Below are 27,230 nucleotides of genomic sequence, written 5' to 3'. Positions count from 1 at the left end.
AGGACAAAAAAAAAACAAATTGACACGCAAAGTAGACACTGTGAAGGCATTTAATTAAATCTATATCCGCGCTGGTTACGATAATAATAATAATAATAATAAATAAATTATAAAGTTGTGACGTTTCTGACGTAAGTGGCAGTATGACGGTTTACCGCTGGTATTTCTGGCCGCAAAAACGACTGGTTAAAGCGAATATCGTCGTTACATAATTGAAAAAAGAAAATGTTTCTATAGTCGTTATTAATAACCAAATAAAATAGCTAATTGTCCTGTCAAGATATTCTGTTTTGGATTTCATATTAGTCATGAAAGTGTAAGTCGATATTATATTTGATGACGCAATTGGACGAATATCGCTTTAATATAGGTTATCCTATATATAGGATATTTAAATGTACCTTGAAAAATATGGCTATACTAGCCGAACACAAAACACACATCTCTTCTTTTTGTACTGAAATAAATACAAGGTTGAATTGTTAACAATAATACATTTTAATAAAAATAATAAATTAACAATAATTGTGTATGTATAAATAAGTGTATATTATAAATTGTATAATTTAAATGTAAAACGAATGCCAGTTATTGTAGTAAATAACGATATTCACAGTACATGTTTTCTTAAAAGAAAATTCTTATATATTTATTTTACACTTGTATGTGGTGATGGTAATGTATTCAATTATGGTATTTAATACAAACTGTAATATGTTTGTCATAATACTCGTATATTCCTGATATACAAGTGAAATAACAAAAACCAAATATTAGATTTTTTATTATAAAAAAACAAACAGACACAGCATATACTAATAAAATATATAGTAAGTAAAAGTTTACACTCAAAATGCAATTCCTATTAGGGCAGATTTTTCTTAGATTGAACATGGCGGATAGCTGTAAACCGAGACAGAATTTTATTTGTCATGTGTGTGCTGGAAATCCTAATAGATAATTTATTTATTTACCTATCATTCTTCGCTGCCAGTAACTTTAATACAGTTCATGTAATTATTACTATAATTAGAAAAACATTTGATGTTTTATACAAACGCAGGCATGTGGATATCACATATCACATTGGCATACCGGCTATAGAAAGCCTAATATATACTTAATTTGTGTATAAGTTATTTATAACAACTATGAGGAATAGAATACGAGATCTGCATCTCAAAATGACAAATTTTATTACTAGTTTTGCCTATTTTTTATATAAATTTAAATTCTGTAGAATTTTCTGATGGAGGTCCCTTGGACTAAACAATAACCAAAATGGCGATTCTATAATATTGTAATTATTATTATATTTTGTTCATAATAATTGTTTTAACAAATAATTGTTTCTTACAATCTATATAATCAAATTTAAGGTTTAGAAACAATATATCTTTTTTAAATAGTTATCAACGTCATTTGATGTCGTTGAAGTATGTGTTTAATATAAAACATTGCAGGGAACTTCTTTCGTGAGGTATATATAAATCGTAGAGCATAAATCTAGCAACACTAAGTATTAAAACTTACGAATTGGACTTGTCTTAAAAATATTAATATCGACAAGTTATGAACATTTTCACAGACAATTTTGTATATCAAACTATATAATTTATACTCTTTAATTTATTATGATTAAAATATATATATATATAAATTTATTCATAAAAACGTAAGATCTAATGAATCGTGTTTTCATTCAAATGAAAAATGTAATAAACAGAGACAATTTACATTACAATTACAATTCAATAGCTTGACATTTCTATGAATAAAGAAAGCTATATATAAATAAAGCTTAATCTAGAACGGCTTTACGCTTAATAAAGTTTGTGATAAGTCACATTATTGACTTGTATGTTTGTTCATTTGCCGTTAATTTATAAATATGTATGTGTACCATTCGGTAATGAATCACGAACCGAACTGTTGGGTTTCGCTGTCGATCGTTTCGAACACGTATCCACCCCGGCCGTCCATCTGCAGATAGTGATCGTGGTGCTTCCACAACGACTTGCGGTGAGACACCGTGAACAGTGATATGCCCATCTGTCGGTTTACATATAATACATTTGAATATATAATAACATATAAAAGTACTCGTATTACAAGCTGTAGTTGTGGTTTCATCCACGTGAAATTTATAGTCTATGTGTTATTTTGATTTCCCCACATGCTGGAACCTAAGTGGTCTCGGACAGTACGGTTTCAGAGGAGCTTCGTCCTGCGTAGACATAGAGTTCGTAACATATCAACTACCTGCCGAGGTTTTCTCGAGAGACATGGGGATTTTCAAGAAGAGTATGTTAAGGTTTCTTAAAGATTGACGCCCCTGATGTTTCAGGTATCTATAGGATATGGTGATTATTTAGATGGGCCATGGCCAGATGGGCCGTATGCTTGTTTGCCATCGGATCCGAGATCGTTAGACATGAGATTGTTAGACATCTATTCGTGTGAATATAAAGCACGAAATAAACTAAAACCATTAGACAAGACCCGTCAGCTAGTTTGCAAACTCATTCGTATATATGTACCAAAATAAAGGTGTAATTAGATAAATAGCATGATATGACTTACCTCTCTACAGTATTGATACATTTGTCCTTCAACGTCGACGGATACTGCGCTCGTGCACTCGTCCAATATCGCGAACTGTGGCTCGTGGTAGAACAGACGCGCCATCTGTGATGTAATATTGTATTATATATGTGGTGGTGGGGTTCTTTTGTGTTGAGATGGTATGTGAGATGATGTATTTACTAATAAATAAAATGTATGTTTGCAGCAGAAGAATTGTATTGTCTTTTCTATAATATATTTTTACAATAATGTCAATCTATATTTGACAACTAAACTATTACTCTTAATAAAACTTAATCGATGAGGAGGTCGTATATACTCGTAACAATACATATTTTAATTCATTCATAAACTTATAAATATACTCCGGCTTTTCCCGCGTTTTCTAGTTTAGTCGAAGAATATTATCCTAATTATTTGTATACATTTATGTACGCTATACAGTCTAACTCACTTTTGTATAATGTACATTTCTAACAGTGAAAGAATTTCTCAAATCAATGCAAATTAATTTCCTTATAACAAAATTAGCTATCTCTCAATTTATAATATAAGTATAAATTAAATATTTAAAGTAATTAGTAAATTGACAACCCTGATTGTCTGTGAAAGATTGCTTTAAGCGATCCGCTTTTAGTTTGTAAACAATTTTTTTGGATATATTTTTCTGTGCTACTATATAAGAGAACGGAACGAACTATGATTTATACTTTCATGACGAAGAGATATGAACCCATCTATAACGAAATATATATGAGAATCGATCCTTACAATCTAAACTACTTTTACTACCACGCTTCAGTTATGACGTATACTTACAGCTATCCTCTGCTTCTCGCCACCAGATAGGACATCCATCCAATCTTCCACAGCGTCCCAGCCTCCCTCGCGTGATGTCAGATACGAGAGTTGCACGATCTCCAGGAACTTGTTCAATTGTTCATCTGAGCGGCCCCGGCGAATCATTTCATCCCGAGTTTGTGGATAAATGACCTGAATATGGCAATAAAATTAATAGGTATATTAAGAATTTTTTTATAAACTTTTAGAACAAAAAAATCTTTCTGAATACATATATATAATATATGAACAGAGATTAAGTGCGTAGCGGTTTCTATGTTGGTTGTCGCATGCCTAATCCTTGTTGTTAATTAAATATAAGTAAATCAATATTTATTTAAAAGAGCAACACACAAGTGTCTTGCTTATTCTTCTTGTGATGAATCTGCATTCCGCATAAGCGGTAGAATAAAAAACTTGACTATTCAAAAGTGCTTATATTAAGTTTATTTGAATAAAGATTATTTCTAGTTCTATTTCATATATAGAATACTAGCTAACCCGCGCAATTTTCAACACACTTATTTGACACTTATTACCATATATAGCCCAATTTAATATCTTCATATCTTTTTAAATAATAGCCTGTGTTATTCCGATGTATAACCTATATTACTGTAAAGTTCATCCGTTGAGTAGTTTTTGCGTGGTAAGAGTAACAAACATCCATCCATCCATCCATCCTTACTCACAAACTTTCGCGTTTATAGTATTAGTAAAATTTGCCTGAATCCGTTTCATTATTTTTATTTTTATACTGAGAAAAATATGTTCTTGTAAACTCATTACTCCCTTATTATAGGGGTTGGACATAGACTATGTTTTGTCACAAAAAAACTAGGTAGTAGGCTAAAAAAGAAGATTAAAAGTTGTGTACATGAAATCGCATAGTATATCTGAATAATTTTCATTCACTCATTCAAAGGCGATAGGTAAAGGGGTGTGAGAATGAGACATGATGGAGTTCGAGGATGTTTCCGTCGTGTATCCGTAGATGAGTCTCTACGGATGATATCTGCGGAGAAGAACAAGGAAAGCTGACCCCACCACCATTTGGGATACATAGCTAGGAAGAGAGAGATTGAGACACTCATTCAAAGCTGCTATACTATTAATTATTTGAATATTATACCTGATCACGCAGCGTGCCCAGGGTCATATAAGGCCTTTGTGGTACATAGAAGAGCTTGCCCTTTGGTGGCTTGGTGAGTGTACCACCGAAAATCGGCCACAGCTCACCCAGCTGCCGGAACAAAGACGACTTGCCGCATCCGTTTGGCCCACACACCAGCACGTTGATGCCTGACCTGTTAACAAGTAAACACCATTATTTTTAGTACAAAGAGGTAAATAACTTGTTAATAAAACACAAATAGTTTTATAATATATATTACGTAAGACACGACACCAACTTTTCGTTAAACAACATAAGATTTTAATATATTTTATGGAAATAGGTGTTATTTTGTGGAAGTACATTTCATTACTTAATGAATTTATATTATTCTGTTTAATTTCACTAACATTAGCATAATTCAGTGCGGAAACATGGCCACCGGTACTGGAAGCAGCAACGGTAAGTATTGGATCACCAATAGAGAAGGTCGTAATACTTCCAGTAGCGGTGGTCAGGTTTCCGCACTGAATATTTATAGTTTCACACATGTTAATGGTAACGAAATTAAACAAAATAATATAAATCTATTAAGTACTAAATATTTTAATATTTCCGTATAATCTTTCTAATATTTTCTTTCAAACAAACTTTGTCCTGGCGTAATCGCCAACAACAAAAAGACAAATAGGTAAATCGTTGTGAAGTAATGCGCTTATTTGATTTTATTTAACCTTTGATCTTAGATGTGAATCCGGGTGACGACACAATCGACCGGATTTCGGGCGAGGATCGTGCATGCGTTTATACAAAACGTCACACGATATTTAGAGTGAGAATTAATTTGTAAATAAAACGTGTTACTTAGTCTGTAACACTAACCTTTCTGTGACGCATTTAGCATCAAATATATTGCAGCTATGTGTAACTTACCAATGTCGTTTTAGCTCTAAAAGGACATTGCCAAGTTACACATAGCTAGATACCAAAGAATGTGTTTGTGTAAAGGATAACATATATAAATTTAAAATTAGATACATATACTTATGCTTATATCAGTGACAGTAGTATTACTTACACTCTCCCTTCTAGTTTTTTTAAAATATTGACAGCTTCGGTGGTCTAACGGTTTAGCGCATCGTTTTAATTATGATGGTCGCGGGTTCAATTCCTTGTACCTTTTTTTTTTTTTTTGTATAACACTTTATTGCACCAACATATAAAGGACATGAATGAATTAAAAACAAAAAAAAAAACTAAGTACAAAAGGCGGTCTTATCGCTAATGCAATCTCTTACAGACAACCTTTGGAAAGAGAGTCTTTACAAAAAAAAAATAGAGTAGGTGGCGCATTAGTGGAAACATAAAAATTGTATACACTTATGTAAACAAAATAAAATATAGTACATACACAAATTTACATATATATACATACATACGAATACACAATAATATAATATAATAATATAGTATACATCAAATAATTATACATAATCAAATATTACACATATAAACCAGAAAAAAAAAAAAATATCATACTAGTTAAAAAGTCACAGGTAACAGTGTAGAAGAAGGAAACATATTTACAAAGAGAGAAAATTTGACTAGATGTTTAAAAATGGCTGGGGACTGAGCATTACGTATGTAGGGCGGCAGCGAGTTCCACAAACGCACCGCCTGTACAGTGAAGGATTTTGTGTAGTAGCTAGATGTATGAGTAGGAGTCTTCAGCCGAAGGTTATTTGCACTGCGCAAACCACAGTTCTGCACCTCACCGAGAAATAAAAAACGTTCTTTAAGATAAGGCGGAGTAACAGGATTAAATAGGATAGAGTAGAGTAAACAGAGAATGTGCCAGTCACGACGAAGACGAATCGGGAGCCACTTGAGCTGAGAACGAAAATGAGATACGTGGTCATATTTACGTAATCCAAATATAAACCTAATGCATATATTTTGAAGGCGCTCAAGCTTGTTTAATTGGCTATCGGTGAGGTTCAAATAACACGTATCTGCGTAATCCAGGATAGGAAGGAACAAGGTGTGTGCTAGCGTAATTTTGGTGCTAAACGGTAAGAAATTACGTAACCGCTTCAGTGAACCCACTACGTTGTAATCATTATTTATCATATGGTCAAAAAGTAGTTCTCCATGTGAATTAGTAGTGCGCTACAGCAAAAATCTTTTTTCTGAGCTCAGTAATTTGAGACGTCCAACAAAGTGTTTGGTCAAATTGAATCCCCAAGTTCTTAACATTTTCGCTATAGTCTATAGGTTCTCCGTTAAAAACAATGCGAGGAATAGAACTCCAATTTAACCTAGAGACATAGTGAGGGCTACCGATGATAATGGCCTGGGTTTTTGAGGGATTAACAATCAATCCAAAAGATTGGCACCAACTTGATATTCTCACTAAGTCTTTATTTATTATATTTATAGCAGAGCTGATGCTCTCTAAAGACGCTTGTGAATATATTTGTAGGTCGTCTGCATAGAGGTGGTAGGAGGAATGAAGTTCAAGAGTAATGGAGTTAATAAATAATGAGAAAAGAAGAGGTGATAAGACGCCACCCTGAGGAACGCCGGCAGAGGTATGGCACCATGAAGACAAATTATTGTCTATACGTATACGTTGCCGGCGACCATACAGGTAAGTTTGAAACCAGTCAGTTACGATTGGAGATATGTTAAGAGATCGCATACGTTGTAACAGGATATCAAAGTCAACTGTATTAAAAGCATTACTCAGATCGAGTAATGTAAGGACAGTGAGCTGAGAATTCTCCATCCCATAGCGAATATCGTCCGTGATTTTTATTAGGGCAGTTGTCGTGCTATGACCTGGACGAAAACCGGATTGGAAAGGGTTTAGGAGATCATTATTTGAAAGGATTACCTTGTACATTTGTATTCACGAGTATGATAGTTTGTATTGATCTTGCTTTGTATGTATATTATATACATAATTTACAAAAAAATATATCTAAATATATATGGTATATCAGTTGTCTAGTATCCCTAACACAAGCTCTGCTTAGCTTGTGACCAGATGGCGCTGTGTGTATTGCCCATTATATTAATGTCTCTGGGCAATACATAATATATATGTGCTATGATATTATCCTATTATGATTAGTTTACAGTATTTCTTACGTATAGAAAATGGTGTCAAGCTATACTTGTCACAATGTAAAGTATTTCCAAAAATAATATCTGAGTAATATATTAGTTGCCTAGTATCCGTAACAAAAGCTCTGCCTATCTTGAAACTAGATTGCGTTGTGTACATTGTCCAGGGGGATTATTATTGTTATTTAGTACGAAAACTCAACAATTGTAAGATATCATCTCTTATATCATGACTAAAGAAAAAAATCTGGTGTTTGAAAGTCCTCAGACAGTTGGCAACCCTAATTGACAATGAATCTCAATACAGAATCTTATTCAGTGTCAATAACAATAGATGAGGTCAAATGGTTTGTGTTCTTTCATAAATTATTGGAAACATGTATGAGCTGGAAGAAATAATGTATATTTTGTAAAAGAGGAGTATTGAATACAAATATAATGACTAATTGGGTATTTAAAACGCATGGCACCGACCCCGACATATATAGTACACATGAGAATGATTACATTGAAATAAAATAAAATAATTAATTTACGAAATATTGGTACAGTAAGTAGATAAAATGTTACATTTAAATATTATTGATTAGCAATATTTACCATAATAGACATGCAAATTATATGAAAATTTCGTTTTTGGACACTAATAATTTTTGGAATAAATTTTAGTTTATGTATATACAACCTTGGCCAATAGTATTAGGCACCCCAGAAAAATGCATAATTCATGTTTACCAATTAAACAATGAATAAATGCTTATCTTAGATGGCATACCGGGGTCACAAATACTTTCCTATAAAAGCAAACATCTGTTTTTTATGGTCTTAAAAGACCTGGTGACTGAAAAGAAAGGATTCGGTTTTTTGCGTTATTTATTAGTCAATGTTTGGTCACTTGTATTCAAGACTCTAACGAGTAAACAAGTTTTTATTTCTAACTCATTGTGATTAAATTGACGCCTAATTTACTTAAAAATACAGAAAATAAGTGAAATTTGTTTGGAAAATCGAGTAAAAATATAACTTCTCCATGAACAGGGGATGTCGCAAAAAGAAATTACTAAGTTAGTGAAATGTTCGCGTTGCGCCATGCAGTTTGCCATCAAACGGTTTGCTCAGGCTGGCAGTCATACTAATAATCCAAGAACAGGCAGAAAACGTGTGACTTCGAAGCGCGAGGATAGAAAATTAATACGCGAATCTATGAAAGATCGGAAGAAAATATCATCAAACCTTGCTGCTGCTTTGTCCAAAGAGGCTGGAAAGCCAATGGGTGCTCGGACCACCAGAAGATGACTTCAAGAAAAGGGCTTAAAAGGATACAAAGCCAGGAAGAAGCTCTGGCTTTCAGAAGCTAACAAAAGAAAACGGCTTGTATTGGCTCTACGGTTGACATTTTAGTGAGGAAGATTGGGCCAATGTGGTGTGGTCTGACGAATCTAACTTTGAAGTAAGTAAATTTTACTGCTTTTGTTATTAATAATCATGGTCAGCTATTTATTTTACTGAAATAATAAAAGTTAGGTCCTTCCCCTCTATTAAATACCTTTGGACGGCACGGAATCTTCGTAGTTTAAAAAAACTTTATATTTTCTTTTTTCAACAGATATTTGGAACGCCAGGGGCGACCTTTGTGAGGCGACGTGTGGGCGAAGAATACCATTCACATTGCGTTGTACCGACGGTAAAGCACGGAAAAGGCAGTGTAATGATCTGGGGCTGCATAGATGCTCAAGGGGTTGACGAAATGTTTGTTTGTGAAGGTCTGTATTTATTTCTGTGTAAACCAAAATAATGTGTATGCCAATTATGATGTATATCATGATATATGATATTGACCATATTAATGGAGCTAACAATAGGTTAGCTCCATTATTGTCCAAAATAATACTGTAATTTTAAAGCTTTTGGTTTAAAATCAATAATATAGAAAAACTAGCTAACGTTGGGTCAGATGTAACGTGTATGTATGTAAATAAATTGAAGTACTATTACTACTAGTATCGCTACAAAAACAGGAGTTGGTAGTAAAATGGCGAAAATTTTATGTCGTATTTTTAATGCTAAATTATTTTTTTTTTGTGCAGAAAAGAAAATTTTTATGATACGTCACGCTCTTCATTGAAGGGTATGCAAAATAGATGTCGGCCGATGCTCAGACCTATATATAGATATATGCAAACAAAATTTCATAAAAATCGGTAAAGCTTTTTCGGAGAAGTTTGATAACAAACACCGCAACACGAGAAGTTTATATATATAAAAAGTACATTTGCGTGAAATTTGTTGAGACACTACAATTAAATAGTTTTCTTAACAATTAAACTGCTCAAAAATGAGCATAAGAGTATACAGGCATATAATATATAATATACATGCTACTTTGTAAATACATGATCATTATATTAATTAAGTGATTTAAAATACTCCCAGACATTATTGTGTAATTGCATGCCATTGTCTTCTCTGAACATGTATTCATTAATTACTTTTTTTACTGCGCTATTGAGCAAATGAATTATTTTAATATTTAAAGTTTTATTATTGATTTAGATACCTAAGGCATGGCCTCACCAAATATGTCATATCGTAAGTCCTTGTAACAAAGTCTATATATTGATGATAATCAAACAAGAACAAGAATAATAAAGCATATATATAAAAGACGCCATCTTTTATTGCAATAATAACAAATTAATAAAATAGCTTGTGTCATCATCATCATCATCATCGCAGCCCGGAAGACGTCCACTGCTGGACATAGGCCTCCCCCAAAGATCTCCACGACGATCGGTCCTGCGCTGCTCGCATCCAATGCCTTCCCGCGATCTTGACCAGATCGTCGGTCCACCTTGCTGGAGGCCTTCCCACGCTGCGTCTTCCGGTCCGTGGTCGCCACTCGAGGACTTTACTGCCCCAACGGCCATCTGTCCTACGAGCTATGTGCCCTGCCCATTGCCACTTCAAAGTCGCAATTCTTCGGGCTATGTCGGTCACTCTGGTTCTTCTGCGGATCTCCTCATTTCTGATTCGATCACGCAGAGAAACTCTTCATTGAAGGGATGTCAAAATAGAGCATAGCCCTCTCCATTGCCCTCTGAGTGACTCTGAGCTTGTTGATGGGACCCATAGTTAGCGACCACGTCTCTAAATAAATAGCTTGTGTATTGAGAAACATTAACAAAAATAATCATTCATAGGGACACTACATATGTACTTTTACTATGAAGTGGTTTTCTACGTGTATTGTATTAACTAAAAATGTTATTAATTTACCTATCAGTTATATACTATGAGTAAAATTATATTGTGATATTTATACATAACAGTACTTTTGCGTAAAAAAAAATTTGTTTCTATGATATGTTTCCTTGTTGATTGATGTAAAACGAACATGATTTCTAAGGAAATATAAGTCATGTCTAAAGTTCCTGTTAACACAGTTCTACGGTTCAACGTCTATCTTATCACTGAATCATACAAGGCCATAGACAAATTATCGATAATTAGTAAACACGCATTTCTTGACGTCACTACTCCATTCAAGGGCTTAGGTCTCAATACTGCCAATTTACAAATGTTTTACTTCTATAGTATTGATAACGAGTAGTTTTACATATGTTTGGTGTTATTCATTAATAGAGATGAATTGTGTAGACATAATTGAATATACATATATTTATCTTTATTTATAAATAAAGATAAATATAGGCGCTTTATCGTTAATGCAATCTGTTTCAAACAATCGTTGGAAGATGAGTTCTATGGTAAAGAGTATATATAGTATATATATGCCTACGGCTACCTTTTACCATCGCACCGCTCGTCATCGACAGGGAATTGATCCCCACACGCTGGAAATGGTCTCTGACAATGTGGTTTCAGAGGAGCTTTCTCCCGCATACACTTTGTGGAACGAACTTCCTGTCGAGGTTTTGTCACGAGACTACAGCATGGGGTTTTTTAAGAAGAGTACATTAAGGTTTCTTAAGGGTCGGCAACGCGCATGTGACACCCCTGGTGTTTCAGGCGTCCTTGGCTACGGTAACCGTTTACCATCAGATGGGTCGTATGCTTTTGCCACCTACGTGGTATAAAAAAAAATACAAAAAAATATAGAACGTGTAGGCGACGCACTTGATGTATATTTTTTATAGGCAGTTAATTTTTGTTATACACATATATAGTAAAATAATTAGTACATATAGTACTATATATGTATAATAAAAGTATTTCTACACAATATTGTAGTCGGCCCATACAACCGCGGTGACGTAATGGCGTTGCATTGAGTAATGCGTGCTGGAATTAATATTACATTCGAAAATGCGGTGATTTTAATGTTCCATCCTATAGAGTACATTTATTCTACATTTCAGGAATGGTACCATAAGCGAAAGCATAATTAACTAACTATGTTTCGCGTGCCTCCGCGTGGTACCATTATTACGAAAAATTAAAATAATCGCTTATATTATTTCGCTTAACTTATATAACAACGGTTATTATATTAACGCCTCACAAACTATCGTTTATAACATTAGTATGATATCCTAATATATGTATATTAGTAAAATAAAAAATAATCTGTGGCTTACTAACTTGACTTCAAAGGTGAGCTCCTTAATGAGGACGTCACCGTTGGGCGTGACCAACGGCACTTTGTCAAACTTGATGATCTTGTCCTGGTAGATGATGCGGCCCGCGCCAGGAGCCATCAACGCTGGTGGACCTGTTCGTCATTAAAGAATTATTTATTAGAAAAAAAATATTTCTTTAATTTAGAAAATTAAAAAAATATTATTATTAGACAAGAATTATTATAGCATAAATGAATTTCTGGATGACGAAAATTTGTACGCATAATTGAGAAGACAGTGAAATTTTTATCTATTTCTTAAGACCTTTGTAACCTGTACTTCACAAATAAAGAATTTGAATTTGAATTAAACGCGTTATATAAATCGTACAACTTTAGTACAATTTTGGTAAAGTTGTTTTGTATGGATTCCAGTCATTATCTTATTTATTTATAAGAAAACCAACAGCTTACAATCCAATACATTAAATTAACAGTACATTTCTAGAGAAAGCCATTAATAATACTAAGTAGTTTTTTCTTTAGCTAAGTTTCCGAAAACTTAATGTTGTGGCAAACAGAATAACGAACAATGTAAATTTAGGAAGTACAAATCAAATAATATAAATAAAATAAATAATAAAAAATATAAGGACATATTTATTATACCTTTCCATTTTCAAATTATTATGATGTTCGTTAAATTCAATTCTAATTTGCGTAATAATGGCATTTTACATACACTTAGCATGTTTTAAACGAATAATTAGTTTTAATAATAAATAAGGAAGTTTTATTCCGGTAGGCGCCCAATTACGTTCAAAGATCAGTGCCTTCGTAATGTAGACGTTCAAATAAATTAACGAATAAACAAATACACCAAAGACGACGAGTACAAATTTCTCAATCTACGGCTTACAACATTATTGACAGCATGTCAATAATGTTCACATAATATTGTTGTATGATATAATAATAACTTTAATACTATAGGCATAATGACTAATGTGCCTTCAATGGAAAATTATTTAATTGCTAATATACTATATGAATGAATGTATTTCTGTTGTCATACTGTCTCTATTTTATTAATTAGAATGTGTTATGTATTACATTTTTGTAATAATAGACATATATTGAAAAATGACGTAAATGAAATGCATACAAAAAAAGAAAATTTAGTTAACCGAATATTATAATTTAACAAATTGTAGGTAAGAAGAATAAGAACTATCTCTATCAGGTCAGGTTTCATACCAAAAATCTAGCGCATCAGAAATGTTCCATTAGTTAGGGAAGAACGGGATTGTTAGTAGTAGTAGCAATGTACCATGTCAGATTGATCTCCACGTGGCTTCCCTTTGAGAACCATCGTGATAATTTTAGACATGCCACTAAAAATGTTGGGAAACACTGTTTTAGAAGCTTTTTTTATACTACAATGGTGGCAATCAAGCATACGGCCCATATGATGGTAAATGGTTACCGTAGTCTAAGGACGTCTGAAATACCAGGGGTCTCACGTGCGCGTTGCCAACCCTTAAGAAACCTTAATATAACCTTCTTGAAAAGTTACATACTCACGTCATCAATTTTTGAAAATATATTAAGTGTGAATGCTTACTGATTGCTGCTAAACGTTATATAAAAGTAAATATAGGTACATAATGAAAAGTGCTAAAATGTTTGACAAATAAAATAATAATATTAAGATGGTTAACACTCTTCTACTACACAGTACGATATATTATAAACAAATTTACCCAAATAAAATTGTTTATTAATAATAATAAGTCAGTTAAGGGCAAGAACCAAGTTAGTGCAGTGTGAGTGTACTTTATGTAATTTTAATTTACATGATAGGTAGGTACATGTATTTATTATTATTATAATTATTTATTATGAATTAAGTAGGCAAGTCCCAAGGTAAGCAGAGCTTGTGTTTGGGTACTAGACACCTTACATAAATACTAAGATTTTTGTAAATACATATATAAAATACATAGAATACACCCAGAGCAATACAAACTATCATACTCATACAAATATATAGTCAGATAGAAAAAGTATTCATTCAATCATTCATAATTTAAGAGCTACGCTCTTGTCGCGATGCCACTTTACACAATCTTCCATATAGGATATTAATATATATGAATTAAACGTCCGACTTATTATTTAGCTCATTTATTACTCGCTGTCAGAATGTCAAAAACAAATGAATATATTTTCTTTAGAAGAAAACACAAATACATTTTATTAATATTAAAAAGGTTTATATTAGTATACGCATCAAAAAGGATTCATTCAATCATTCATAATTTAAGAGCTACGCTCTTGTCGGTGCTGTTCATGCCACTCTACACAATCTTCCATATAGGATATATAAATAAATAATATATTACCGTTGGCGTTCTGTCCGTTCTTATCGACCATAGTGCGTGTGTACTTTCCACGCTGGATATCCTCGAGCACGGTGCGTAGTTGCGTGACGCGCGCCGTCAAGCCGGCCAACTTGTTCATCTCTCGTCCGGACAGCACTAACCGGCCAATACCTTCGGCCATTTTAACCATCATACGTCCATACGTGTAGTAATGCTGTTGAGAGAATTCATATTGTTAAAATTAAAAAATATTACGACAGTTTTACACAAAATTTTATAACAATGTACGGTAATTTAATGAACTTTGAAATCGCCGCGAAAGACGATTTGTCTTTCGATCTTATTCATACGGATGTTTGTTTTCGTGTTTTCGTCTTTCGCGAGAAATTTCGACTTCATACGGAAATTCAGAATTTTTTTTTCAGGAAAATTCATACAGCGCCAACTAGACCTAAGTTAATGTAGCTAAACCTTGTGTTATGGGAACTAGATAACTGATACTAATACATAGATTTTTTTCGTAAATACATATGTATAGGTATTTACGAAAAAAAAATTCTATTAGAAAACAACCAGACCAAAACAAACAACTACCAAGGCCGCCCGACTGACAGATCGAGATTTATTAATAACGTTGTAATTATTATTAATACATTTAAAGTAAACCAAAGTAAAGTAACGTCTTTTAAAATTCCTTTACTAACACAATTTTAACACAATAGCTACACTTTACGTCACGTCTACACTTTTTTGGTGCTTTTCAATCTAATATATTTTAATATTTGCGAAAATAAAATTCGACATGAAATACTGAGATAACAACTGTTACAAAGTTGTTCAGATGAATTACAATAGGAATAATAGGGAGGTCCATGACCTCAAGTTGTTAGCCCTGGTAGAATAAATTGCTAGCTATAGGATAACGAGTCTACATTCCTAATAATCTTTCCACCGCAACAGGTTTTTTAATAAATAACTATGAAATTATGGACCCGCCTATGGGGAGGTACTAGTGTAGGATTATAGGATAAAGATAGGACAAAGGGGATTGCTAGTAATGTGAACAAATAACCCCGTTGCTAGCAACGTCAGTTACTCATCCATCCATGGTAACCGTAATGATAAACTTCTGTTAAATTTGCCACGATGGGCTAACTGACCTGACCTCATTATAGTCTCCTATGCGCATATGAAAGATAGTCGTGTCAAGAAAGCTATTGAATGAAAGTCGAGAAGGTATAGTAATTAAATACTTAACACACAACAAACAACAAATATATAATAAATAAATAACCCTGGACAATTAACACTGCGCCGTTTAGTTCCATGGTAAGCAGAGTTTGTGTTATAGGTACTAGACAACTGATACTTAGATTTTTTTTGTAAATATATACATACATAGAAAACACGTAGACCACAACAAATAATTATACTCATTAATACAAATGTTTGTACCGTGCGAGGAATCGAACCGGCGACCATCGGAAGTAAAGCGGTGTGCCAAACTGCTGGACCAGAGCAGCCGTGAAAAAATATAAAATACTTATTATATAAGGTTGAACAAAAGAAGAAATACTGACCTTAAACCTGTCATTCTCCGATCCCTTTGTGAGAAGGTTGTGATCCACGGCGAAGAACGGCCTCGACACAGCGAAGAAGCCGACAGTGATAGCCACGTCTGTGAACAATCGGTACATGAAGTTAAAATATTGATAAATCTCCGGTAAATATCGTACAGGCTTTAACAGAGGTAGACTGTAAGAGGTCTCACCTATTTCAGCCGCCAAGCAGCTTGATTTGTAAGCTGTTTTGGTTATAGGCTGCGGGTAGGCAGAATAATTACTGGATAAGAGTCATGTCATCTTTTGGAATCATAATACTTTGGAAAGAGTGTTATAATAACATAATATGTGGTGGCCCATAAGATTGTTTGCCGTTATAATTACATAAAAAAGCCATTATTGTACATGTAGCAAGTAAGACTTTTCTTCCATCTTGATTAGTCACGTGATTGCTACAAATGGACTTATCAAGTAGACTACCACTCGAGCTACCCTGGAAAACAGAGTGGTAAATTCGCCATTATACCTAACCATGGCGAATTTACCACTCTAGTTTTCCAGAATTGAGTTCATTCTCTTTATGTTTTCCACGTGTGCCCCGCCAACGTGTATAATTTTTTAAGAAGGAGTACCATTCCTATTCCTATTCCTTACTAATATTATAAATGTGAAAGTAACTCTATCTGTCTGTCTCGCTTTCACGTCAAAACTACTGAACCAATTTAAATGAATTTGGTATACACATAATATAGACCCTGAGAAAGGCCATAGATTACTTTTTAATGCGAAAAAAGGGTTGTAAGGGATAGAACGGGGAGATGAATGGTTGAATGGAAGAATCGTCATTTTTAAAGCTAGAGAAACGTATATTTCAGATTGTTGATTAAAAACTAATAAATATGATATTTAAAGCTTGCAAAAAAAATTATCCTTAAAGGGGTAAAATAAAAAAAGGGATGAGCGTTTATATGAAAATTCGTTATTTTTGAAGTTAGAACGATGGAATTTTTTTACTTTGGCTTTTTTGGGTTAGTTTTTTAAATACCTTACTTACCTTACTAATAATTTAAATGTGAAAGTAACTCTGTCCGTCTATATCGCTTACACGCCAAAACTACTTTATTTGGCTTTTATTGGGCTAGATTATTAAATATACTTCATTATTTGGTTAATGTCACTATTTTACGCGGGCACAGCATTAATAAAAAAAGGACTTACATTTAGCGACAATGTTGTCAATGAATCCCATGGCCACTCTAAAGTTGAGGAAGTTCCTCAGATGGCGCGTTAACTTGTAGAAGCTGGCGAGGAGAGTCAGCTGCTCTCTGTTATTACCCTACAAAAAACAACGACTTTATATAAAATTCATCCGATATTATCCTATTAAAGAAGTTCCTAAGAAAACATTCCTTCTCCCATAATTTTGAAAGCTATCATATAACTATGGAAAATATCAAAACGAGTATAATATAATATGTGTAACAGACGTGATACCATCTTTAATTAGTAAAGATGGTATCAAGTCTGTAGTAAATTTGTAACATTATTCGAGATTTTTACATATATTTTCATGTTTCATTTGTTTATATTTAATATGTTTTCACTGTAAACAATGGTTATAGTAATGTTAATTTTAAATAAAGATTATTATTATTATATTTTATCTTTTTGACACGGAAGTTTGGGAATTGGATCCACTGTGGTATTTTTACACTCTAAAAACTTCACGGAGTACCTTCCGTGTAGTGACGGGATTGCGTTAGCACTCTAGGTCGACTAACTCTACTACATCTAGACTAACTAACCTGATAGAAGGCGATTTCCTCCGAATTAGTGATTAGCCTTGAGTTTACATATCTGAATTCTCCTTCCAACTTCTGTTCCTGGACCGTCATTTTCGCTGGAAGAGAAATAATATACTTTATTAACTGAAAAATTACAAATTTAATTGTTAATAAATGTCAATGTATGAGTAAGTATTATTCATATAGCAGTTTAACACACGAATTCAATATAGCACCAAAATAACATAGTAATATTTCATTGTATACATAGATATTTAATAATAAAATATATATAAATATACTGTATGGAAAAAATATAAGTCCGCCATTTGCACCTTTATTTTTTGTACTTGTGCATTAAAGTTTTAATTAATAAATAAAAAATACGAAAAAATTACGTTCATGGTGGCTAATATGTTCTACATTAATAAATAATTTTTAATTTTGATTTTGAATACAATACCTGTTGGCTTTCTGAGGGCGGTTAAGAAGATTCCAGAAACTACCAAGTATGCAACCATTATACCAGGGGTCTGAAAAAGAAAATTGCACTGTAATACACTACATTCAAATCAAATTCCTTTAACTATGTATAAAAGTGTAATCGTAGACAATAGACCATTATTATTACATAATAAAAATTAAAGTAATAATATATTTTTTGTAATACGAGTACCATATTGCAGGTAATATCGTGTTCGCCGTGTCATCTTGTTAGAGAATAGAAATACAAAAAAGTTATATGTACCGGTATAACTTTCTTTGTAAACGGATGTGTATACAATAACACTAAATTTGTAGTCCAGCTTATACCAGTGAATGTTGCACTGAAATCGGTTAAACCATTTATGAGACAAACTCACAGAAAAAGATTCTACTACGTTATTATAATCTTCCAATAATAGGTTAGGCTTTGTCTTATATCTTTAATGTATAGACAACGGTCAGTCATATTTTTAATATAGATATAGAAATGTGTATTATATTGTTGGAAATTATGTAACTATCAACCAATTCACTAATTGCATAAAAATTCTTACTCATTATTATGAGTTGTGCAATACAAGATAATTAAATAAAATGACAAATGATTAAATCACGAAGATAATAATGTCTCGCTAACTTGATAATATTATGTATACCTAATAATACCTATATATATAATGTTACAATTAATTAAAAAAAGCTCAATAAGTGAACTACTGTAATCAATAAGTTATAATCAGATCAGATTTGGAAATTAGATACAATAGTACTTATTTTTTTTATTAATAAATTATGTCACACATTTAGGGCGTGTGAAGGGAGTTGTCACAGTTTGATAAGGGAAGGAAGTCATAATATGTAACGTGACATTTGAGAATCTACATTCTTAATACATATTTTAAATGAAGTTTTATAATTTCTAGATGTAAAATATGTGATGTTCCCTAAGCAGAGTCACAAATGTGATATGTGTTAATGTTAATTATACAAAAACGAAACGCAAGACTTTTTTATTGATGGAGATGAATTAATGCTTTCCTAGTATTTTAAACGCGAAAGTTTGTGAGAATGGATGAATGGTTGAGAGTTTCCTACTCTTTCACGCAAAAACTACTGAACAGAATTTGATAAAACTTTACAGTAATATAACTTATACATCAGAATAACGAATAAACTATAAATATCAGGCGGGTGAAACCGCGGGCACGGCTAGTAAAATATTAAACCCACTAATTTATTCCCACTAGCAACCAATTCGTGTCACTGTGCATCGACCTTGATAAATAAATAAATATTACAATTATAGTACTAATAGATTAAGCTTTATTAACGCGATAAACGTTATTTACCTTTTACCCTTATCAGTTAAAACAATCATCATGAAAGGAAAATCCGTAGGATTTGAAATTTTAATAGATTCACACTGTTATAAACGCGTAAGTGTCTCTGTCTGTATGTTATGAATTATTTGTACAATTGATCTTAATGTCTCATACATTAAGATCAATTGTAACACTGTAATGGATATATGCCATCTTTCATATCATACAAATCAGAGACGAATCTAAATAAAAATAATATAGCGTCGCGGGTATCAGTAGTGTTTTAGTAAAGTTATCAGGTTTACTTTTATTTTTACCATTCTAAAACTGTTGGCTTCAAATATCTTTACAATTTCATGGGGTTCATGTCAGCCTTTGGTTTATGGTACTTAAAAACCTTGTGGCTAATGCTAACGAATGGTTGACATGTAATACTTTTTTAACACGTGGAATATCTTCATATCAGCTAACCAACGGATGATGTAGTACCTACTTTTTTACCGACATCAAAAAATGAGGTTCTCAATTCGACTGTATCTTTTTATGTTTTTAAGTAATAGTGTGATTATTACACTACCTCATATATATATATATATATACACCATAAATTAATAATAATTAGATTTGTCCTAAGAGTCTGTAATGGACCTACATGAATAAATATATTTTGAATTTGAGTTATGATACCGCAGGACTTTTGCTAGATAAACTGAATTTGATGATTACTTTTTTATTTGACAACTAATTCGAGAAGAATCAATGTCATAGATCAATCGTTTTTTAATTATCCCTAATTCTGTGTAGGTATTTATTAGTATAAATTTACTTGCCGATGTATAAATCGTTAAGGTATCAAGTCGGTTTTTTCGGACTGGAATTCGTACTATCATTATTACGTTTAATCAGTGTTTCAATTAACTATGATAAGTTTCGATACACGAATATATGTATAGCTACTGATAATCAGCTGTTGCTATTGTAATATTAGATACAATACCATATAATTAAATATAGTAAAAAAAAGAGATAAAAGAATGAGAGTAACAGAGTGAAAGTAAAAAATGTTAAAAGAGTAAAAGAGTGAAAGTAAAAGAATGAGTGTAAAGAAAGACAGTAAAAAAAATTATTTAAATATATTAACAACGTCATTATTGTCCTGTATAAGAACAATTTGTAATAATATTAGCTCATCCAGCAAACGTTGTTTTGCCATATAAAAAATCAGTTATCGACCGCCGAGAACAGAAAATGATTAAATACTAATATTGCTATTAAAAATACAGATTTACGGAATAAGGGTTAAAATTTAGTATTATACGTACAATTTATAATTTATATATTTTTTTTAAATGGACCCTGGATGGATGGATGGATTAACCCTTATTAGAATCTCCGCTATATGAAAAATAGTTTACGTCCTGTTCTCAAACTTACTGAATATACACAAAAAAAATTATAAGGATTGTTTAAGATCTTTTAAAATTTATTTTATTTTCCCAATACATGTTTAAGATTTATAATTTATTATCAATAACTAGACATATAATTATTTTTTATATAGCAGAAAGTATATAAGTATACCTTGAAAATAATTTTAAACTTTATATTGTAATAAAATTCAACTAAGTATCAGTTTATTTTATATCTTTTTAAAATATCAATTTCACTGATTGTATATAAATAGGTATGTTTTAAGATATGAAAATTTAATTGATTAAATATTATCAGTGTATCTACATGAACTTTTATTACGCGAGATATGATAAGTACTATAGACTTGAAAATGTTCATAAGTAAAATAGCACCAGGCAAATATCTATTTTTTTTTTTTTATGATAAGGGTGTCTGCCTGTTAGCTGTTCACTACTAGACAGCTGACCATATTCAAATTTAACGTTAAGATAATGTATTACGTGGATATAGACATGATATCTGTTATCTACAAAATATTAGATGATACGTTAAGAATTCCTTCTCCTACCTCTAGTCTAGTCTAGGTAAACAGAGCTTGTGTTATGGGTACTAGACAACTGATATAAACACTTAGATGTATTTTTTTATAACTACGTACAATATATACATAGAAAACACCTAGACCGATACAAACAATACTCAGAAATACAAATGTCTGCACCGTGCGAGGAATCGAACCCGCGACTATTGTAAGTGAAGCGGTGTGCCGCTAGACCACCGCGGCCGGCAATTTAGAGGAAGGAATGGGCTTCCAAAATCTCAACTGACCATTAGAAACGTAATAACAAGTGAGGGAGGACTCTGTAACAACTTTATAGTCGTTGCTTCGGTACTGACTATCGTTTACAATAATTCATTCGTTGACCCCGTAGTATTGAGCTAATAAATATGCAATTCAAGAGTATGAAAAGGTGTCCAACGTCACAATTCCAATGTCAGTCGACCAATTGAATTGATTTTATGAATAGACTGCTTGAAGAGACTTTTATACATCGAAAATATATCTAATTTAAATTAATAGGCTTTGTTAGTCATTACAATATAATTAGAATCTTTATATTAACTAATAATTAGATGACATACTAGCTTGTAAATTTTAAACCCGTTTTTTATGCAATTAGAAAGACAAACAAGCGGACGACACGAACAGCACTAGTGCTGTTCATGCCATAGTACGTCCCTAGGGGCATCACGGTATCATGTTACACCCGTGATACTCATGAGTTGACTATCCAAATAAAATGTCATAATATGTCATATCTGAAAGCGATATTTTAAGGAACTTGGCAATTATGTGTAGATTTTGATGATTATTTCTTTCTTCATTCTCAGTTGTTATTACTTTTCTTAACGGGCCGTTATAGTTGATTTTTGTTGTAAGCAAAACATACTTAGAACCAGTGTACTAAGTAAACGTGTAGAAGTAGAAATAGAGGTAGTAAGTCGCGTGTCCTTCATATTCGAAGAATCACTATACACGTACAAATATTGATTTTTATGGTATAATTACTTAAACACTTCGTACTTAATATGCATTTTTATAAGGTAATGGTTTATATGAGAATATATTAACACTAGTTTTTTCAAATATTCCGGGTTACAATAATAATAATTTTATACTAAAAGTTAAATGTTAAAAATACTTGGAAGTTTCTTTACTTTAATCAAATGTTATTTATATCTAAAAATGTAATTTTCATATTTTCCTTCCTTAAACAAATCTGACAATACACACTGAAAATTGACCCTAAGCCAAAAAATGCTAATTTATTTCTTATAATAAGACTCGCTCGCTTTAATTTCTTAAATATTCTATATACTGACACAAGCGTTAGGTCATATTTTTTTAAATGTATGATAATTAATATATATATATATATATATAATATGCATAGTTAGAATGGTTATGTACTTACAGTGGGTCCAAGGTTCGTAGTCAATCTGTATAAATATATGCCAATATCCAACAAAGGTTTGCTAATATTGCTGTACAGATCTATAACTGTGTCGCAGAATTTCTCGATATCTGTAGTCAGAACTTGATCTGCGTTTGCTATCCGATTATCCAAATTGGATACTTGATAAAATGTGAATCCTCTGTAACAATAAATACGAATAAAGAAATGTTTTATTACGTCCCTACTACGCACGATACATTACAAATCTTTAAATTTCTCGGCTTGTTTTATACTATGTATTATAGATATATACATTCCTCTTGAATGTATTTATTGCTGAAAACTGCATTAAAATCCGCAACGTAATTATAAAATATAAGCGGACAGCGATGATGATTAAATGAAAGTAAATTAAATGTTTATTTCCATACAAATATATCTACGGCTAAAATTACTACTAACAGCATAATATTAGGGGCTCCTGGCCCGTTGGAGTCTGATTCAGAAACTTTGGGCACAGAAAGAAATTATCATTTATTAAAAAAATTGTTTAACCTATTTAAGAATACAAGTGAAACTTTTTTAGCTCTATTTTGTAGTCACCTGCGTGGGTACCTGTCTTACCTATTACCGATTATTTCCTGTTGAATTAAACACGACTAACTGTTCAATTCACCTGACTATCCTCATCATTTTTGATATTCACACATCAAAAATACAATAAACAGTGTTATATAATTAATCACATTGGGTAGGATCATATCGTATGTGTAGGATGATTTTCATATTTTGACGGCCTTGGTGGTCTATTCATTTAGTGGACTGCCTAACTTCAAATAAATGTAAATTCTCGTATGATACTAACGTTTGTATTCATGAGTATGATTGTTTGTATTTATCTATTTTTTATATATTAACTATATTATGTATGCATTTGAAAAAATACAAAAAGGCTTCGCTTTGTTCGGGACTAGACTACACTAGTCTAGTCCATTGTCCTGGTTTATTATTATTATGAAACGAAAATTAAAACAGGAAACTATATAGGCATGCTATCGATAAGGAAACCCTATTCCTTATTGCCACAAGATAATTTATTAATAGCTTCCAAATTAGCAAATCATTGCTAAATAGAATATTTAAACGAAAAAAGAATTATTAAGTCAAATGATGATGATGTTATCAAAAAACATTCCATTGATACATTACCAACTTGGCCGTTATAAAAAGACTGTGCTAATTATATTTCTGACTAACTCTCCGCTGCTGGAAATACCGATAACAATCGAAATTAAAACGAGAAATGGTAATAATGACATTTGGACATTGTATTCATTGTGGTTATCCAAGAATATCGTTCAAAATATAAGTCGATATGATAGTGTCTTATGTATGTATGAATAGGTATACAAAAATATTAATATTTCTATGTGAATGTAAACTTTGTACTATACCCACAAGTAGTCATCAGTTTTCGAGGCCAAACAACTTTCCCTGTGTACAGTAGATGCGTCTTTCAATTACATTTGTTATCGACTTTGAAAATAAGGAAGTTCTCCTTTCTATTTTATTCTACTATTTTTTATATGTTACTAAATATACCTAACAATTTTAATTTAAAGTTAAAATAATTCATTTAAAAGCAGAATATTTTTTTTTAAATGGAACTTCCGCACCCACATTTTCTAATACAAGCAGTCTGTTCTATCTTTGACATTGGCAAAATCATCGTAACTCCGATAGAGTCATAGTTTAAAAAAAAATAGAAATTATTACTTATTAGTTTAGCAATTTCGAAACAGTTGTATGGTTGATCATATCTCGTTTGTATATAGATACGTCATTCATGTCACAAATCGAAATATCAGTTTAAAAATATAATCGTCGATTATATATATTCATATAGGTATTACAACTTTTGCTAATCTAACTGACTTTGGCATAATTGTTTTAATATATAAGTAGGTATTTGTTCGTTATCTCGACCTTTTACATAGTATACCACTGATATCTACAGTGTATAGTTTATACACAATGTACGCAAACGGTTTGAACTTTGGTTCACACTAATTATGTATCACTCCTTATCTATCTATATCATATAGGTAAGTAACAGAAATACATAAATAAATGGTGACATAACAACCCATTTATTAATTGATAAACATAAATTAAAGAGAAACGCACGCTGAGAGTAGTAATTTCTAAAATAATACTGTGTAATTTTTTTATCATGTTTCTATCTGCCTTCCTTGATATAAAAGTACTTAGTACCATACATCTCTATGTATGGCTAGACTTGTTTATTTTAATCTTCCGCATGAAAGGTAATTAATATTTTCGGACACTGCTAAAACGTTAATATCGATCCCGCGCACGGTCTAATATTGTATTCATGAGTAGGATTATTTGTATCGGTTTGGATGTTTTCTATGTACAATAGTATGTATATACGGAAAAATATACATCTATATATTTGTCTCAGTTGTCTAGTATCCATAACATAAGCTCTAACTAGCTTAACTGGGGTATGGATGGCGCTGTGTGTCCTGAGATTATTATTATCTATATATAATATTACTATGAACTGAAAATATAAATATATACCATACAAATATTGCTGTCTGAACTTATAATATTACGTAAGAAAAGTAGGCAAAAACATATAATACTCACTTCAAGTACTCTTGATACATGTGCATTGTCAAATTGGTTCTAATTCTCAATTTGGCTTCTCCGATACTCCACTTTAATACATTATTTACTAATGATATCTGTGAACAAAAAATAATAAGAAGCAATTGTTTACTTGAAACATGTTTAATATGTTAATGAAAATAAACAGAATCTGTGTATATTCCTAAATTTTAGATTTTTACCAATTATAAATTTTTAGACCCTTTTGCTTTCTACCAATTATCAATTTTATTTAAAACTATTAAGTATATTATGGTGCTGTACATAAACAGTGCCTTAGATAGTCAATTCCCCATGACACCTCTCTTGCATTGCCATTCCAGAGAACTAAATTATTATTAATATATATGTATATATTTTATTATAGTTGCATCCTGTAATTTCACTGACTTATCTCCACACTTTAACCCAAACAACATTAACATGTGTTTACAAACTATGTAAAGAAAATTTCCAATATATATTGTACTATACAAGTTGTTTATAATTAGTAGTAAAAAAACAACCACTATCAAAACTTTAAATATGTACTTAATTGGTATATTTAATGTATCTAGTTTATCTTTATTATTTTAAGTGTAAATAATATAATATTTTAAAGAGTAACTGATTTTAACCATCTGTTCTCACTATTTACACTAAGGGAATTATGTCAATACATAAATGTATTGTCCAATTACTTAATTCTATGCTCTTGGTAATGAAAATCTGTGCTATGCTGTCTTTATTTATAATATACCATTTTCAATACAAACAAAATTGTCAAACCTTACAGAGCAATTTGAATAACCTACAGCTACTAAATCCCGCTGTGTCTCTCAATCCATAACAATGGCGAAATTACCGCCAAAATAATATTGGTGGAAATCATATCAGATAAAAAATAGTAAAAATGTGAATACTTACCATTGGCATGGCAATGAAAAATTGTACTAAAAGTCTCTTGAAGTCCACTAAATTCATTGTGATAATGGATCTGCAAACAAATTTGTATTTTAGTGACAATATAGTATTTTAGTACATTCTATTAACGTAATTAACTAGATAATTATATTTATATTTATAAATATGTATAAAATTCTTCTTTTGTTAGGTGCTATACTTCTATGAAACAGCTTAACCGACTTTAATGAAATTTTATATGTGTCTACAAATTTGTAGATCGGAAAATAGATTGTTATCTTTTTTTGTGGTACAAAAAGGTAAATATAAAGATTTTAAAGAAAAAAAATTATATAAAGTAATAAAGATTTTAAATTTTTTATAAGTGTAATACATACTACTAAAAACTTTCAATCTACTAAATCAACCTATTTTTTTTTATTAATTTATTATCAAAACAATGTTTGTTGGGTCAGCTAGTATATAATATATAT

General features: G+C 31.6%; 1 protein-coding gene across 1 annotated transcript in view; it reads right to left on the bottom strand.

Moving 5' to 3' along the window:
• Window positions 1-983: 983 nt before the first annotated feature.
• Window positions 984-27,230, bottom strand: part of LOC131846915 (ATP-binding cassette sub-family D member 3) — a 28,151-nt gene continuing 1,904 nt past the window's right edge. Inside the window, exons 3-15 of the mRNA XM_059196331.1 lie at window positions 26,761-26,830; window positions 25,834-25,931; window positions 23,176-23,356; window positions 18,442-18,511; window positions 18,000-18,094; window positions 17,413-17,530; window positions 16,213-16,310; window positions 14,654-14,846; window positions 12,272-12,401; window positions 4,559-4,733; window positions 3,406-3,579; window positions 2,584-2,688; window positions 984-2,052 (exon numbers count right to left, since the gene is read on the bottom strand). Coding sequence (XP_059052314.1) covers window positions 1,918-2,052; window positions 2,584-2,688; window positions 3,406-3,579; window positions 4,559-4,733; window positions 12,272-12,401; window positions 14,654-14,846; window positions 16,213-16,310; window positions 17,413-17,530; window positions 18,000-18,094; window positions 18,442-18,511; window positions 23,176-23,356; window positions 25,834-25,931; window positions 26,761-26,830 — 1,642 coding nt within the window. The 3' untranslated portion in view covers window positions 984-1,917. The remainder of the gene's footprint in view (window positions 2,053-2,583; window positions 2,689-3,405; window positions 3,580-4,558; window positions 4,734-12,271; window positions 12,402-14,653; window positions 14,847-16,212; window positions 16,311-17,412; window positions 17,531-17,999; window positions 18,095-18,441; window positions 18,512-23,175; window positions 23,357-25,833; window positions 25,932-26,760; window positions 26,831-27,230) is intronic.

This window comes from Achroia grisella, unplaced genomic scaffold, assembly GCF_030625045.1.
Source record: "Achroia grisella isolate CSIRO2021 unplaced genomic scaffold, CSIRO_AGI_Agris_v1 utg515, whole genome shotgun sequence".
Classification (NCBI taxonomy): domain Eukaryota; kingdom Metazoa; phylum Arthropoda; class Insecta; order Lepidoptera; family Pyralidae; genus Achroia; species Achroia grisella.
This window is presented reverse-complemented; position numbering and strand designations above follow the sequence as displayed.